At 41.2% G+C, this 18,708-nt stretch overlaps 1 protein-coding gene across 4 annotated transcripts in view; it reads right to left on the reverse strand.

The window, feature by feature from the left end:
• The window catches only part of PTPRB (protein tyrosine phosphatase receptor type B), an 84,959-nt gene that overhangs the window by 31,115 nt on the left and 35,136 nt on the right, over positions 1-18,708 (reverse strand). For all 4 annotated transcript variants that reach the window (XR_006176813.2, XM_065558862.1, XM_005280060.3 and 1 more), the window contains 12 exons: positions 17,971-18,249; positions 17,336-17,593; positions 16,130-16,393; positions 14,113-14,382; positions 10,825-11,085; positions 8,798-9,064; positions 7,155-7,418; positions 5,480-5,743; positions 4,571-4,834; positions 3,687-3,950; positions 967-1,236; positions 34-297 (listed from right to left, as the gene is read on the reverse strand). Coding sequence is in view for 3 of the 4 variants with exons in the window: in XM_065558862.1 (XP_065414934.1) it covers positions 34-297; positions 967-1,236; positions 3,687-3,950; positions 4,571-4,834; positions 5,480-5,743; positions 7,155-7,418; positions 8,798-9,064; positions 10,825-11,085; positions 14,113-14,382; positions 16,130-16,393; positions 17,336-17,593; positions 17,971-18,249 (3,189 nt within the window). In the remaining variant the exon portion in view is untranslated. The remainder of the gene's footprint in view (positions 1-33; positions 298-966; positions 1,237-3,686; positions 3,951-4,570; positions 4,835-5,479; positions 5,744-7,154; positions 7,419-8,797; positions 9,065-10,824; positions 11,086-14,112; positions 14,383-16,129; positions 16,394-17,335; positions 17,594-17,970; positions 18,250-18,708) is intronic.

Genomic DNA, 18,708 nt, shown 5'->3' on the forward strand with positions numbered 1-18,708 from the left:
TTGGGGATGGATTATCCTGCTAGATGCTCCTACCTGTTCTTCCAAATACAGATGACTCATTTGTGAGCTCTCCACTGTGGGTAACAATCACCATTTTATACATCCTGCCTTGCCGCAAGTTCTGGAAAGAACACTGCTGGAGGTTCGGGTCCCCTGAAATTCTGCCCTGGAGGGATTTGTCTGGATTGTACAGAAAGATATTATAGGAGTCCAGTTCTCCCTGGGAGGTAGTCCAGCTGAATGATAGGCGTCCATTGGTGTTTTCTGTGACCTTCAGATTTGTGACAGCGGATGGGACTGGAAATAGGGATAAATACAGGAGAAAATGTCAGAGTTAGTAGTAACTAAGCTAAATCTCAGTAAAATGACGCTTATGACTAGAAGAAGTTTCTGTTAAGCCACTGTGAACTACATTCACATAACGTAAATGCACAAAAACAATGACGTCCAGAAACAAGATGAAAACTTTTGTAAGTTATAGATGCCATTTAGCAACACATATGTAATATGTGTGATACCCAACAGGCTCAATCCTCCAGTCTAGACTCACACAAAACTTCCCTTTAACATCAATATGAAGTTTTGTCTGAGAAAAGGTGGTGACACCTGCAGTATATTTGTATTCAACTTGGCGCTAGGATCCTATATAAGCCAAGTGAATTTAAGGATAGACAATAGAAAGAGTTAACATGGCTATATAATGGATATGCTGAGAGATCCTTAACTATAGCAACACTCCTCAACTCTCTGCTTCAATATACAATGCACTACAACCTGGAAAAGCCACACCACTTTGTAAGCAATTTTCAATTTTTTACATTAAACATGTCAGAAAAACAATGCATTGATACCAGGAGACTGGTTCCTATTGGAGCTTTTTGGATAACTAGATATTTGGAGGAATCATTATATTCATACCATATCTTACTGCAGATACTGTAAATAAGGCTGAAATGTTCTAACTACCTGTTCGGCCTTCAGTTTCTGCTCGTCTGCTGAAGAGCCCACCGCTGACTGTCAACATTTGCACTTTATACTTCTTGCCTGGTATTAAATCTTCAAATTTGTGCTGTTTAGCAGTTGCTGGCTCTGATTTATTGCTCAGAAGGATACCTTGCTCAGTCAAGAGCAGGATGTCATATCTCTCAGCCACTCCAGGAGCACTGTGCCAGGTCACTAACAAGGAATGACTGCTGTAGGCATGATCTGCAAATAATCCCTGGACAGAGGCAGGAACTGGGAACAATTAAAGAGATTGTGAGGTTAATTTTGTATCACTTAATATGTGTTTGTGGATTATCTTAATTAACTATGAAAAATATTTATGTATGTCGGCACATACAGATGCATATGGTGTATGTATGTATATGCACGCGCGCACACACACACACACACACACACACACACACACACACACAATTTGTACACAAAAATTACTTTCAGATGGAGCTAAGCTTAAGAAAACCCATCAGTAATTTAGGGTAAGATGTATTACAGGGATCTTGTAATTATCTCCAAACCAAACATTATACATTCAGGAAATTCAGAGTGAAGGTTAAACTTAAAAAAAAAAAAGTATGAATGTTTATCTATGGAAATGCATCAGTAGGGCACCCAAACAACCTTAACTCTGCACCAAGTACCATACAATAATTATATGATTATGGTTAAGGCACTTTAGAACTTGTAGATTAGATTAAACGGATTTTGAAAGACACCGATTTTTTTGTTCTACCAATAGTGGTGAATTGAAATAATTTCTATTAAACTCTACTTCATAAAATGGACTAAACTGAGCTGAAAAGACAGCTGGCAATCTGATTGGGGACACTTGTACTCAAGGAGGTACAGGCCTTTTTTGAAATTCTGTAAACACTGGAAGTTAAACTGGAAGGACAGCACATGGGAGACTAGATGGAACGTGAGCCGTTGTGGTCCTGATTTCTGAATATTTTGGCTGCACATCTCGCTTTCATAGTTTGTGTACAATACTCCAACATCATTAGAAAAGTTGCCTGTTATGCACATCTCTGTTCATTGTGTCTGCTCTATATAAAATTACATACATTAATTAAAAAAAAATTAAAATAAATACATTTGGGGAGAGTATAGAGTATGGAATGCAATGATGGAAGGCTGGCTAACCCATTAAATGATACAGTTTTATAGTTTTGTGAAATACGATGTAGCCTTCTCTCCACAAGCTCCCCTTGAAACCAGGAGAGACTGATTTAAAGTTTGAACACAAGGGGGAAGTTTCTCTGCCCCACTCTTTTCTCTCCAGCAGTGCAAAGAGAATGGAAATCATCTGCATATCCCCAACTTTTAATTTCCTCAGCATGGGAGAGACCCTAGCAGGCAAAGAGCCAGCTCTAGGACAAACTCCCCACAACTCTGGTGGCTGAAGGGTGGAAGGGAGATGTAGGGGGTGTGTTGTGCTCTGGCTACCTGCAGCTGGCAGACAGCTCCTTGGGAATGAATTAGAGAACAGTAATCAATACCCTGGAGACTCCTCCCCTCCCCCTTTCTCTGCTTCATGGAGCATAAATTCACAAAGCAGACTCCAGCCCACGGCTATTGAATGTTGTTCTAACAGAAGCTGCATACTTGTTTATATAGTCATACCTAAGAAATAATATAAGATAATATGAAAGCTGGGGCCAAAGTAGTGACTAGGCAGCCTACTCTCCAATATTGTATTCTCACCCTCTTGATATAGCTGTCATTGTTCATGGCTGAGACACTTAGAACTCATCCCTTGGCCTCAGGTTACATTCCTTTTTCTTCCAGTGTGTAAAGTAGCTCAAGCACACCAAGACCAAGGTGGGGTAGGGATAGCGATGGAAAGAGGAGGTGTAGGGGGGTGGTTTCTAGAGAGTCATGGCACTTGGGACAGCAGAGAAAGGGATGATCAGGGGAGGGTTATTTAAAAAAAAAATTGAATGACCAGGAAGAGAGAGAATTTATTTAGCTTTAAACTACAAAGAGGGTATGTGTGTGTGCGTGCGCATGCACACACACACACACACGTGTGTGTAAATAGCTGAAAAATCATCACAGGTTTCAAAGGAATATAAACAAGTATTAAAATGCAAAGAAGCAACAAAACTGTCAAAATAATAGGCAAGACAGGCAAGATCTCAGCCAAGGGCTACTCCCCCTAAAAGCCCAGTCCCTAAGCAAAACAGATGCACACACAAAAAGAGGAAGAGGATTTAAATCATGATATTGAGTTGCATCTCTTCCCTACCCTATACAGGGTCTATATATTGTCTGGGAGGCCTTGATTATGCAGTGGGCTCTGCTAACACACACCTTATGTCTGTGTGGAGTCCCACTGGTTCCTCTGGGATTCCAGGCAGGCATAAGAGGCTGCATTAGCAGATCCCATGGCAGAGTTTGGACTGGAGGACCCAGTCTCACAAACATTTACTCAAGTAAAGTTGCTCACATGAGAAGTCCCATTGACACCAATGTGACTATTCACACTAGCGAAATTACTACCATGTAGGTTTGCAGGATCAAGCCTTCAAGCCTTGTGACAGGGACCCATCTCCTTACACCTCCGAATCTCCCCAGACACTGTGGGACACCATATAGACAAATAATAAAATACTGTTATAAAATAGTACTAATCTGATGGGAACGTATGACACTTTTTGCCCTTTTTCCATGAAGAAACATACTTGTACGTCCGAGAGCTGTTAAACTGTTGTGCAGGGTGCCGCTGTTAGACTGTACCACAACCCGGTACTGCTCTCCTGCTTCTAACTTGCTGAAGGTATGCTCGTAGATAGGCTTGGAGACAGTCTGGGAATCAAGCTGATAGTTTTGATGGAATAGTGTCACTGTGTAGGAATCAACATCTCCTCCTCCAGGAGTCCAGTTCACTTTCAGGCTGTTTGTCATTCCATTGGCTGAAACGTGAATGTTTTTGACAGCACTTGGAGCTGGGGGAAAAAAAACAGAAAGACGGAAACCCCAGCTCAGAAATTTTCATTCCATTCAAATATTTCAAATACTGGTATGTCTGTAGCTGCAGCAAATGGAATTCTGAAGTCTACATCAGGAATGAGTACAAAAGGAAAAGAGACTATTGTACTTATGAGGGGCCTAATTTTGCAAATACGTACATGTATGTGTAACTTTACTCCTGTGAGTAGTCCCACTACTTGTGTGAGTGAAGCTGCAGATGTGTGTAAGTATTTGCAGGATTGTGCCTTAGCAATGTATAACACCGTACCTCTCTCTTTCTCTTTATTCATAAGAAGAATGATATATCTTTCCAGAGACAATAAAGAAAATAAAAGAATACTGTTGTAGTTCCTTTGTCTAGTTATCTTTAAATTCTGCAGATAATATTACACAAGGATCTTTCTTCTGAGAATGTAAAAATTCTTTACAGATGTTAATGCATTAAACATCACAAAACCTGCTTGTAGTTATGTAATAATATACTTATTTTACAGATGGGTAAATTGGGGAGATGACTGAGATGTTAAGTAATTTCACCAAGGTCACAAAAGCAAACAAGTGGCAGAACAGTGTTTTAAAAGCTGTTTTCTCTTACCTGTCAGTCCTTCGATGAAAGTGGCACGTTGTGTGTCTCCACTGATTGTCAAGACAAGAATTTTGTACAGGCGCCCTGGGGTTAAAGCTGTGAACCAATACTCCTCAATGGTGTTTCCAAGGAAAATGGGTGGAAAGACCTTCATATCATTGAAAAGTAGCTGAATCTCATACTTATCGACATCCCCCTCAGCCTTTGACCACGTAACTTGCAGGTCTTCAGTGCTTCTGTTACTAAGAGTCAATTCCTTCACTGACTCCGGCACTGAAAACACAATAGAAAAGAATAGCAGATAAACTCTTCGGGTCATCATTATTCTGACCATTGCCAAGGAACATGACTTGAAATACCTCTTGTGATGTAAACCTTAGCATGCAAAATATTATTGAAACGAATGGAACCATCTTTTTGTTCTGTGTTTGTACAGAGCCTAGCACAATGGTCGGTCCATGACTAGGACTTCTAGGAGCTACCACAATACGAAAAATAAAATAACAAATAAATGAATAAAAGCATGGATAACTCTCTTTCTGCACCTCCAGTCTGTCACATGAAAAACCCTTTTGAAAGAGGGAGATTCTATATGTGTTGTCATTGCTTTTTAAACATAAATAACGGTTTGACATGGCAAAACCATACAACTTCGATTTTAAATATGCTATATTTTATCTCAGAATTTACAACCCTAAACAAACATATGTTTTTTTTAAATTTTCTCCATGTCTTTAATTAGACATCCACTGTAACCTAGTTGCCTCCTTTGGTCTTTAAAGCAACACACGTTTGAAGAGCCAAGCTATCAGCAGCAGATGGTAAAACAAGATTACTTTTTTAACTGTGTACTGTAAATAAAAATGCCCTCACTCCAATCAGAACTCTCTCAGGATATTCTCCAGGGTATTTACTCACTTGTTCTGCCATTGATCCTTTTACTAGTCTCATATTTTCCACTCTGTGTGCTAACAGTGACACTGTATTGCCTCCCCGGGACCAGTTTAGTGAACACACATTCATTTTCATCCTTGGGGACTCTTTTTGTTTGGTTGAAGTCATTGTTGTTCTTGATGATCACTTTATAATTATCAAAATCTCCAGTGGCATGCAACCAGGACACCTTTAAATAGTCACTTCTTGCTGAATTGCTGACAGTAAGTCCCTGCACGCTTGAAGGTACTGGGGGGAGGGGGGACGAGAGGTGGGTGTGGGGGAAGAACACAGGCAAAGAATTAGGGATTCTGAAACAATAAATGCGTCACACAGAATATCCTGAGTAAAGTAACAGAGCACAGGCACTGCCATACCAGATTAACTCAGTGGTCAAGTATCAGATACTTCAGAGAGAAGTGCAAAAACCCTTGCAGCCGGCAGTTATTGACTAGCCTGCCCACTGGGAACATTTCTTCCTAACTCCCATTAATTAGGGCTTGGCTTATACTGTGAGACATGAGGGCTGATCCCTTAACAGTGGGGTTTGTTTGTTTGTTTGAATTCTTGCTATTGTAACTCTGGCTGTTCTTGTTATCCACATACAAGTCCAATCCTTTTTGGAATCCTGCTACACTCTTTGCTTTAATGCTATCATATAGCAATGAGTTTCATAGGCTAATCTGCAGTGTATGAAAGAGTATTTCCTTTTATTAGTGCTAAATTTGCTACCTTTCTATTTCACTGACTGTCCCCTTGTTGTTCTATTAAGAGAAAGGGGGTTATTTTGCATATCTATATCTTGTCCCCCCCTTATTCCTCTGCTCTCTCAGATAAACAGTCCTCATATTTTAAATTTCTCTTCAGATGGAAGTTTTTCCATACCTCAGATCATTTTTATCACCCATCTCTGGCTCCCCTCTATTCCTGTTATATCCTTTTTGAGATAGCCTGTCCAGAAATAAAGGTGGGAGTTCACTTATATTATGGCATTATATTATTTCCAGTATCACTTTTCATGCCATTCTATTTGTATCTGAACATTTTATTAGCCTTTTTGGACCACTACCATACAGGATAGTACATGAAGGGCCAACTTACAGGGTCTGGGGAACAAAGTGCTTGAGTCAAAACTGTCATTTGATCTCAGCTCACCATGAGGGCTGCCAATTTTCGACTAGATTTTGCCCTTTCACAGAAGAAAGAGCTCCTTATCGCCTCACTTACTTTGGGGTCAAAATTACTGTCCTGGTGAAGAGAACCAATTATTCTAGCTAAGGATGGCCTTCCTATGCACTCACATTTTTTACTCCCAATCCTCCTTTGGTTATGATACAGTGAGGCTTTGGGCCAGATCCTCTTCGCATTGAAGTTAATTGAGCTTTTGTCACTGACTGCAATGTGAGGAAGATCAGGGGGTCTGATTCTCATTTATGCTAAGGCCACTTTACATTGTCAGTGTGGTGTAAAGTAGCCCTACAGTCATAAATGAAAAGCAGGCCCTAAATCTTAAGCACTGTAGTTTTAGAACTTGATCTTCCAATCCAGCTCATGTTTTGGTTAGCCATTCCTGAAAGCACAGATCATCGCAAAGGACTGATCATGGGAGATGCGTGTGACTGAATCCACACAGAGCCCCTTTTCTTTCTGTCCCCTTTACCTGTTCGTTCCTGGCTGAAGGAATGATTTTCATACTTCCCGCTCTTTGTGGTTATCATCACATTGTAGAGCCTGCCGGCAACCAGGCTGCTGAAAGAACATTCACTGAGGGCTTTGGAAATGGTTAGAGTCTGAACTGTCTGGCTGTCATGAGAGAGTGTTACCAAATAACTATCCACGTCTCCGGTAGCTGGCAGCCAGGAAACACTGAGGTAGTCGCTCCGTCCCGAATTATTCACCGTTACTCCGCTCACACTGGAAGGAACTGCGCAACAAAAGAAAAAAGCAGCAGAGCAGTTTTAAATAGCTTATTCCGATTGTTAAAGGCAGCAGGAATGCGTGGAATGTGACCAAGCAAAACAAAAACGGTGAGGAGTCTTTTTTAGTATTAGGAAGCCTTGCACTCCACGTAAGTAGCAAACATCTGAGTTTCTGAGCAAAGACAGTGAAGTTATTGTCTATGGTGGTGAGGTCAAGGCTCTGAATGCACGTCTAATATCCTAGAGTGTTAGCTCTCCTCCGAAAGTGCTATTCCTCACCAATAAAAATAACCACAAATCCCTTTATCATTTTGAGACCAATGCAAAGATTTATTTCTAATTATCAAGAGTTTTCTACCCCCTAGTGGCCAAAAATAGGTACAACATTGATCTGGTTCTTTTCAGTGATGCAAGATGTGCCGGTGGGTTTGACCCTGCCAGAACTGGTGACATTTTAGGTAATGATCAGGACTATTCTGGAGTTAAATAACTTTATTACGACAGATCCTTACTGGCACAAATTGGCATAACTCCACTGAAGTCCACTGCAGTTAAGCTGATTTACACCAGGGGAGGATCTGAGCCATTTTCTGCCATGGTCACTGTTAATTAGGAAACATTAAGAAACTTTTTCAGCTTCCCAACTTTTCAGTGCTATTTTCTCACTTGTTAGTTTTTCCATGATTTTACCTGAAAATATCAATAGTTGTTTTCATGAAAAACATTTTGGTCAAATCACAGAATGTTTGGGTTTTGCCAAATTCACAAAAAATGGTACAATTTTTTCCCACACAGCTCAATATCCAAGGGTACGTCTATACTTACCTCCGGGTTCGGTGGTAAGTAATCGATCTTCTGGGATCGATTTATCGTGTCTTGTCTAGACGCGATAAATCGATCCCGGAAGTGCTCGCCGTCGACACCGGTACTCCTGCTCCGCGAGAGGAGTACACGGAATCGATGGGGGAGCCTGCCTGCCGCGTGTGGACCCGCAGTAAGTACCTTGTAGTTCGAACTAAGATACTTCGACTTCAGCTACATTATTCACGTAACTGAAGTTGCGTATCTTAGTTCGAACTGGGGGGTTAGTGTGGACCAGCCCCAAGGAACTGCTGTTGTTCTTTATTGCGCATGAAAGATTCAGAATTCTATGGCTCCCATCACTGGAGTACCTAATAACCAGCAAACATTTTTTGCTCACAACAGCCCTGTGAGGTTAGGGAACGGAGGCATGACCTGTGCAAGGCCACGCATGGGAGTCTGGCACAGAACCCAGATCTTCCAAATCTTAGTCCACTGACTTAACCGAGACCATCCTTCCAAATGAGTTCAGCTTGTGGGAGTTTACACAGATATGGTGGAACACTTCCTTCCACTTCCTTACCTGTCCTCCCTTCTGCAATCGTCTGTCTGGATAATATCCCTCCACTAACTGTGGTAACGACCACGGAATAGAGTCCTCCGGCTTTCAGAGAATGGAAATGGTATCTACTGGTCTCACTGGAAACACTCTCATTTTTAATGACAACATTTTCGTGAATCAGCAGCACTTGATACGACTCTACATCTCCCAGTGCCCTCGTCCAGTTGGTGAACAAACTGTTGGTTGCCCCCTGGTTTGTCACATGCAGGCTAGTCACCTGAGCTGGCACTATAATAGGAGAATGTCACAGTATAAGTAAACAGAAACAAACAAATCTCCCAAACAGAGTTTAGTCACACTGAGGAAGTGCATCAAAAAAGCAGACTCAACAGGACTAAAAATAAACTAATGGTCGACTCCCAGACCTGCTTCCTGTCTCATGGACTGTGGTTTGTGGGAAACCATAAAGGCTATCCAGAAAGGTCTCCCAGGCTTTGCTTTCCTCGGTCAGCCCAAAATGAATCAAGAGAGGAGGGCTGGAAAGGATCTCATTTTATAAATGTCATTCAGATAAAAATAAATAACTTAGAAGTCATTTATGTTTGTGAGGACTACTGAACTTGCACAGAGATCAGCCCATTCCTAGCCAGTGGCAAACCAATTCCATGAACGCACAAGAACTAACTAAGGCAACACCTTTCACCACTTTAATTTTCTGAGTTACTGAGACATATAATCTTTCTAGTCTCTCTTGAATTTCTTTTCCTTTGGAAGAATTTCAGAGCACTGACTTTTCTAACATCTAATGATGGATTGAGGGGTAGCAAAATGTCACCTTTAAAATAAATACGGGTTGGTGAACTTGTTCAGACAATAGAAAAAGGCTGCTGAACATTTAGCCCAAACGTTAACAAAAACCCAATGAACCCCTTTTTAAGGTTTGACCAAGTTTGATTAAAGCATGGAAATAAAGTTACTCCTTTTTGAATGCTTTCACATTAGTGTTCAGTCAGACTCCATCTTCCACAACCTAAAAACCATTTAGCTTTGGAAAATTCAGATCCAAACTACACATTTTGCTTTATATCTAGCTCAGAGCCTATATACTATGGCATTGGTCATCATAAATATGACTAGGCATATTGATAAAACAGATCAGATTAGGTCAGATTATACAGTGGTCTGAATCAAAATCTTGAGTCCAGACAGGCTTGGACTATGGGAAAGTCTGGATCTGAATCTGAACTTCGCCTCTCAGGCCCATCTGTGCTCTGCAATGGCTCTGCCCGATTTTTGTGCGAAAGGCTCTTCTAATGATATTTCAGCTTTTGAGAAGATGGCTGAATTTAATAAACTGTGTGCAGCACTTTTCATAGACTTCCATGAGGCCTTTGATTCAGGGCCTTGGGCACGTTTGGGGGTTTTGATGAGGCACCTCAGCCTCCCTGGGAAGATAGTGCTATTGACAGGGGAGCTCTATAGTAGCATGGAAAGCACTACCCAACAGTCACTTCAATTTTGCTTGTGTTGCAGCCCTCATCCTGAGGAAAAGATGGAGTTTTTTTTTTAATCAAAAAGGCAGCAGGATTCAAAATATGTTTTGAAGGTCACCTCCATTTTGTGTCTGCCAACTTTGAAATGTCCCCCTTCAAACAATTCTTTCCCAACCCCCCGCCCTCCCAACAGGTGCATCTGTTGAGGAACAAATCGGGAAGCTGACGTTCTCTAAGATATTAAGTGAAAACTGGATTTATTATCCTCATCCTATGTACATTTACTAGATATTACAGAAACATTTCAGATACCAGTATCCATCAGGAACTACATATCCATCCTAGAAAGCCATGGAAAATGGCAGAAAAAGAGACTGGATGTTCTGAGATATATTGCAAGACACAAAAGAGATTTAGAAATGTAGCATTTCTATTAAGAAAATGTACACAAGTTCAAGGGTGTTGATATCTGGGCACTACTTTAATACGATTCAGTACAAAAAAAGCGACAGGTTAGCAGAAGTTGGGATTAGAAGTGGATTGATAGAGTGTTACCTGTTCTTCCCTCTACTGAAGTCCAGTTGCTTAAATCCCCACTAATGCTAGTGACTGTAGCTGTGTATTTCCGTCCAGGTACCAGATCACTGAAAGTATATTCTTTAGCTTCTTTCACAAGAGCCTTGTTTATGATGGTAAGATCCCTGTATCCCAGTGAAACCACGTAACTGTCCCATTCTGCAACAGGGGTCATCCACATGACACTAAGCGAAGATTCATTAGCATGCTTTACCCGGAGCTGAAGAACAGGCTGTGGAGCTAAGGGAAGAACATGAGTACAGCAATGAGCAAAGGACTTTGCAATAGACACACATGCCACATCTTGACCACGCTGCTGTCAGGAGCTAGGCTAGCAATAAGAGAGTCACAGAAATTTTACTACCAATGGGAAATGGCTTTGCCTGAGGCTGGGGAACAAATCTCACAAAATATCTCTGTGATGGTCTGGTAGCAGCAGATCTCTGACTAGAGGGTTAAGGGAACAGACTTTAGCAAGACATTATGATTACAGCCCCTGATTCAGCATGGGTGTAATTTTTAGCATCTGACTAGCCCCATTTAAGTTAATGAGACTACTCACATGCTTAATGCTAAGCAGCTGTAAACAGGGACATAAAACAATTATACTGGAAAACAGATTAGGGCAAATGTAGCTGTGACAAACAGTCATGCCAGTTACATGTCTGGGGCCACATTCTGTTTACTCTGCTGTACTTCTGGAGTAATTCTACTGAAGTTAATGGAGTGACTCTGAATTTATAGTGGTATATAAGAGCAGAATTTGGCCCTGAGTGTGTATTGGTAAATTGATGTGTACGGGGAGGAGGGTGCTGGCAGGGCGGCCCGCAGTGGGGTGCCAATGAGAGGGCTCCCAAACTGAGTGGCATTGCAATCCGGCATCCAGGGTTGTAGTACTACTGCTGAAATATGGCCTTGCAGCCCCTCCGTCAGAATGGAGGAGTTGCCGGGCCAAACCTGAGTGACCTGTGACCTCACGCGTGAGGTTGCAATGCCTGGAGCAGGCAGTTGGGACCAGCCCCGTGTGACAGAAGCTGAGCCACCTCTGTGGGGTAAGTGGAATTCAGGCTCGCTCTCTAAGCCCCCACTCTTCCTTGGGGCTTTCTCCTTAGTGGTAATTTATTTTGGAAGAATGGGGGAGGTGGCCTCAGCTTCAGATTTTGCCTCAGGTGCCCCAAAACCTCTGTGTGGCCCTAGGTGCTGGGCATTCATAACTGAATTTGAGCTTATGGGCCAGATTCTGGTCTCTGTTACTCTGAATTTATACAAGTGTTAATCCATGGACTTCAAAGGAGTTACTGCAGGTTTGCACCAGAGAAAGAGAAATCAGCATCAGAATGCCTTTGACTTTAATTACTCTGGATTTACATCGGTGTGAGATCAGAATCTGGCTTGCTGAGTTAAATTGGTCAGAAAACGGTGGTGAATGCTAAATTAATATAACGTGCACTGATCTGGCATACCATGGCTGTGCAAAATGAGTGCAGTTTATACACCCAGGAAGTGAAACATGAGGGTGTAGCAGGTAAACCACTCAATCAGGCACACCCTGCCTTATCTTACACCCTCCTGTTGATTGCTTTTCCTGTTGCACCCTCCCTCATGCCCCTCTCAGTGTGTCAATTACATTTATTTTCAGGTACAGAGTAAAATCCTACCTATTACACATGAAACAAGTGTCAATTAAGACACATAAACCAAATTCTGATTTGACTTATTCCAACGTGTGACTCCAGAGTAACACCATAAAACTCACCACACTTACTCTGGATATGCATTGATGTAACAGAGAAGAACTGACCCATTGTATATGCTTGCTGGAGCACATAAACTGGAGGTGCAATCCTTACTCCTGAACCAGCCCTAGTTCAAATCAGTAATACTAGCTAGCAAGTAAGGGAAGTCAGCCCACACAGTGCACACACAAACATCCACTGCAGGAACGACAGTATCACACTCATTATAGGAATGTCAGATGTATCTCCAGGAGCATCAGTCAAAAGAAAGCAGCACTGAACTCTTAGAAACCTTGTATAAGGCCTTGGTTCTGATAGATGGGTAATGCCGCATCTGTTTCTGATGCAAGCTGCCCACATTTGATTCCTAAGAGGGCCACTAACTAATCTATATATTTGCTACTACCATCTGTGGTGTGCAGAGGCTGGTGTTTTCTGTGCTATTTCTGTGTTCACATCCACCTGCTTTTTGTTTTCATCACATTCTCATGCAGCCTGCTGAGCTGGTGGACGCTTGCTTCTGGAGTGTTGTTCATTGCCCTTAGCTGCTTCCTTATAGTGAGCCACCTGCCCCTTTGTTCCTGTACCTAGCACACTTATCTGAGAAAGGACAGCTTCTGTAATGCAGGTGGATCTTGGGGCAGAGAAGAGGCTACTCTAAATTAAACCCATGAGACATCCTTAGATAAAATTAGGCACCCTTTCATCATTTACACACTATAGGATGCGTATAAGTGTATTTTGAAAATGAGGTACTCCTCTCTTCTTCAGCCTGATATGCCCTTAGACTATTCTGAGCTCAGTTATACCATTGCAAATGCAAATTATCTCCACTGATGTCAGTAGAGTTAGATTTATGGTGAACGAAGTCTGGCACATACTCTCACATACGGCCGTTTACACACCATAGGATGGCCCACTGTCTTAATGTGTACATCACCCAATTACATCTCATGGATCTGATTCTGCTTTCACGTGCAAGGTAAAACTGGAGTTACTTCCCAGAAGTCAATGGAGTTATCCCAGTGTAAAAGTGGTGTGAGATCCAGATCAGGTCTTTCATGCCTGAACGAATGCAAAACCAGTCCAAATCACCCTGCTTTACCACTTACCTCTTTTTTTTGACCACCTGAAATTTGATGTGCAATTTATAACACTCTTCACACCACCACTGAATTTGGTCCCATCTCTTTTAAAGAGAAGAGTCACTATTTTAAATATTAAATTGTGGCTAATCAAAAGGATAGAACTCCTGAGCAAAATCTGAATGAGGAATTCAGGATTTAGCCCAATAATAAATTAAGCAAACAAACGAATAATAAGAATCTAGGAATTTGCTCTTTCATTTACAATTATTATGAAGATGACCACAAATGTTTTGAGTTAAAATAGTTATCTATGTTCATGTGAAAGCGTTTTCCTAGTGAATCAGTATAATACACACCACTTATTTTAATTTTTTTCTAGCTACCAAAAATAGCCAACTTGAAAGTTTGAAGTTTCATGATATCAGTATAATGAGATTGCTGACCTGTTCTGCCTTTGCAGCGAGCCGTGTTCTGTAAGCCTCCACTCTCCACTATGACTGCCACCTCATATTGTCTTCCTGGGATGAGTCCTATATCCTGGATGACATATTCTCTTCTGTCTTTCTTTAATGTAGTGTTCAGCAGCACAGTGGAGAGGTTGAACAACAAAATGTAGTATCTGTCCCAGTCTCCAGCAGGGGGCAGCCAGCTCACTGTCAGAGACCTCAGACAACCATCACTGCTAGCTTTCAGCTCTGAAACTTTCTGAGGAACTGAAACACAGAGACAGGTGAGTAATTTTGTGGTTTTTTGGGGGAAACATAACTGGACAGCAGTGAAACCTGGCTCACAGCTCAGACATTGCTGAAGTGCTTTGATCAGTTATAGTAACATCAAGGCCCAGATTTTTCACCTGTCAATGGGAATTAGATTCTTAAGAGTTTAAATCACTTTTGAAAATGAGATTTATGGTCCTAAGTCAGTTATGCATTGCAACACTGAACGCAGCAATGCCTAAATACCTTTAAAAATCTGGGCCAAAGTGCATTTTGACAAGGTGTAGTACTCATCAGAGAGAGAAATTTACCCTCTCCTACACAAAGAACTCACTGTTTGTCAGTTACTGACATCAGAAATTTTGAACCCTAAATCAGAGGTTAGCGAAAACCTTATGCATCTTCAGAATGAAACGTGCAGCATTTTAAGTTATTTTTCCTGCTGTTTTCTGTAGTTGTTTAACTCAGATGGACTCTACTAACAATTTTTGGATGTCCTGCAAGTACTCTTCACCCACTTGAAAACTTTTCCAATCTAAATTCTACCAATTGCCAAGAGGTGTAGGATGGAAGTAACGTGGACTCATGGTTAACAGTAGTGTGTGGGTGGGTGGGGAGAACTTTGGAAGACTTTTCAGTTTGATCAATCAGATAAGATGAAAAATACAACTAAAATAAATAAATAACCCAACACCACAAAAACTGCCATGTGCCTTAGGCCTTGGCTACACTGGCGCTGTACAGCGCTGCAACTTGCTGCGCTCAGGGGTGTGAAAACGCCCCCCCCCCCCGAGCGCAGCGAGTACAGCGCTGTAAAGCGCCAGTGTAATCAGAGCCTGCAGCGCTGCAAGCTGCTCCCCTCAGAGAGGTGGAGTACTTACAGTGCTGGCGGTGTGACTACACTCGCGCTTCACAGCGCTGCTGCGTCAGCACTGGGAAGTCCTGCGTGTAGCCAAGGCCTAAATCAGTGCTGTGGGCAGTCAAAATGGCTTACATTTAATGAGCTATGCCTAGAACCCGGATCTTGCTTACGACCAAGTTTCATAGCATATCAAATGCTTGGGATCTTAACATTGATGAGTCAGTTCCAATATATATAAACAAACTCTAGAACTGTTGTGATTGAGACCGAAGACTTGAACATGTCTGACTTGTGAGTTTTTTTCTATCCACAGATATATGACCATAGTGGGGCAATGTCGTTATACTTTGTTGATAGTTTTAAATAATTTCACAGTATCTTACATGCATACTTCCATATACTGTAGCCCCATTTTATCTTTCTCTCTGGATGGTGTTCAAAATAATAAAATCGAGCAAAAGCTATTGAATGTTTTGCTACAGGCTCAACCAGCTACTGATGTCTATCTACAACATGGACCACCGCTTCCTTCTGACAGGTCAGCACTGTAGCTTTAACTACTGGCTGCAAGGTTGCTGTAAGCAGACTGGCCAGTAAAGAGTACTGTAAGATCAGCCCAACAATTTTTACCTCACAGAATCACAGACTTTAAGGCCAGAAGGGACCACTAGATAATCTACTCTGACCTTCTGTACATCACAGGCCACCAACACCAGCCAGCACCGGCACACTACACCCAACAATGAAACCTCAGCAACCTCATATTGCCTAGCAACCAAACCCTCTTATCTTCCAACATGATCTTCTACATGGCAATGTATTCAATGGGATAGATCAAAGTGGCTTTGATTACAAATGTTCCTACTGATGCACAAGATTTACCTGTCCTGCCAGTTGCTATCTTGTCAGTGAATAATTCACCAGTGATTGTGCTGACAGTGACCTGATAAAGACTTCCTGGAATCAACTTGTCAAACTGAGCCTCTGTGACCTGGGGCTGTAAAGTTTTGATTTCTTTAATGGATCCAAGATGAGACAGAGTGATATTGTAGAAATCCAGGTTTCCTAGAGGTCTTTTCCATGTAACTTTTAATATATCCAAGCTGCCATCACTCGTCACCATCAAATCTGAGACTTCTGCTGGGGCTAAAAAAACAGAACAAGAAAGGAAACAAAATATTTCACCCAGAGTACACAAACCCCCTTATTACACACAACCTCCCCACCCCACTACAGCAGCATGGCATGTAGTTTGATTTTTTTAAAACCTATATTTAAGACCATTTATACCCAAAGTGGCTCTACTAACATTGCTTACTGTAACATCGCTGGATGATCAAATACATGAGTCACCCCCTTATTTTCATTGATTGTGCATGTTGAATGTAAAGGCTGATAATGGCATGCGCTGCTCAAGGTTTTTGATAGCCGGAGAGGTGTTAGCACAATAAAAGCTGTAGTTTGACTGGAGTTATTCCTGATTGACACCGGTGTAAGTGGGATCAAAATATGACTCTTTGTATTTTGACATTTCACCAGAAGAAAAGCAAACCAACAACTCTTACCTTGTTTTCTGCTTGGGTTGTTCTTAAACATATCAAAAGTTACAAAGGTTCTTTTCTTCCTCTTTTGTTTTTCTAAAGTGTCCGCTTTGGCCCATGCTATTCCATGCAGATTTAAATAGCGGGTCACAATCTACTGTCATGCCATATGCATAATTCCCAATGAAGTCAACATGAGTTTTCAGTGAGTCTCAAAGTCAGGACTTCTAACCCCCCAAAAAGGAACTACTGAAATATTTACCTCCAATTTTTCAGAAAACCACTAAGCTCTGCAACTCACATCATTAAAGTCAGTGAGGCTCATGAAGTTAAACCCCATACAATGCTATGAAAGAATGGGGCTGTATGCTGCCTAGATTCATGCATACAACACTCAGCTGGGGTCAGCTGGAGCTCTGCCACACAGAGGGCAGAATTATGAACCTTAGTGTTCAGTTTAGGCCAGACCAAACAATCCCACTTATTATTTTGAAATGCGCTGTATTGCAACCTCACAGTGTTACTATGAGTTATTATGATATCATACCTGTTCTAACCAGTTTAAAGTTGTAGCTCTCTAGTCCTGCAGCTTCAGCTATGATAGTGAGATTATACAGATGTCCTGCTGTAAGTCCAAGAAAAGTGTAGGAAAGTAAGCGTTCCTCATAGTTGATCTCACGAACTGGTCCTTCTTTATCCAGTAATACCAGCCTGTATCGATCCACATAACCAGAACCAGGTAACCATGAAACGTGGATAGTGTCTGTCTTGACACTGATCTGAATGTTTTGCACTGGGGATGGCACTGATGAAATAAAAAACATATGTTTTACAGGTAATGGTTTTCTTCACTATCTGAGCAAGATTGAACTGTTCAACTTTGCAAAGATTTTGAGCGTTTAGGGTTTGCCAAAAGCAAAACCAAAATTGATGACCAAATTGGACCTGTCAACATTTCTTCATACTTAGAAGATGTCTCTTAAAATTAGTTAGAAATTCTTTGTTTACTTCTATTTATAATCAACGCGAACCATTTGTTAGGTTAATGAAGACTGATTACATGCGTAATTTTCTATCTAGGATAAATGTATATCTATATCCTTTTGAAATGCATAACCTCAAAATGTGTGTAAAAATGCTCAGTAGCCTTATTGAGATGCACTACAGTAAAACAGGTCTCACCAGTAGATCCGCTGATGTGAATTGCTGGGGTGCTTTTATTTCCAGCAACTGCAGTGATGATAACATTGTATTTGCTCCCAGGGGTGAGATTGGAAAAGGTCTCTTCTCTTCTTGAAATACCTCCTTGTATTGAGACATTCTGTATCCTTTTATTATTATGATCAGATAATTGTAGCTCATACCAATCCACCTTTCCTGAGGATGGACTCCACAAGACCTGCAAGCTTGTGGAAGTAGTTTTTTCCTTATTAATTTCAAATTTAGCTGGTGGTAAGGGATCTGTATTAAAAATAACAACACAAATATTAATTTAGTTGGGTTTTAGAAGAGTTTTATAGGTTAGCTCAATCAACTCCAACAATTTCCCAGTTTTTCATCATTCCACTGCAAATCTTTATTGAAAATTCTCTCTTTATTCCATTCCCAAACACTATATTCACTGAAAACACAACTAATCTTCCTATAAGTTGGCCCTGGAGAACCCAGCTATATGTATAGTATAGAAAAGCGCATGCTTTAGTGTGTGTAAACGAAGAGTCAAAATCTGTTGACAACAAAACTATGACATCACTATATCAGAAACAGCCCTGCAGTCAGAATGACTCAGGATACTGTCGCCTATAAATATTAGAGCATCAGTGACTAACTTTCAGGCACTTATGCCAGATTATGAGGGGTTTTTTTTAGTTGGATGCACAATACAACACCACAAATAAATGCACAACATATTTCAGCATT

This window comes from Chrysemys picta, chromosome 1, assembly GCF_011386835.1.
Source record: "Chrysemys picta bellii isolate R12L10 chromosome 1, ASM1138683v2, whole genome shotgun sequence".
Classification (NCBI taxonomy): Eukaryota; Metazoa; Chordata; order Testudines; family Emydidae; genus Chrysemys; species Chrysemys picta.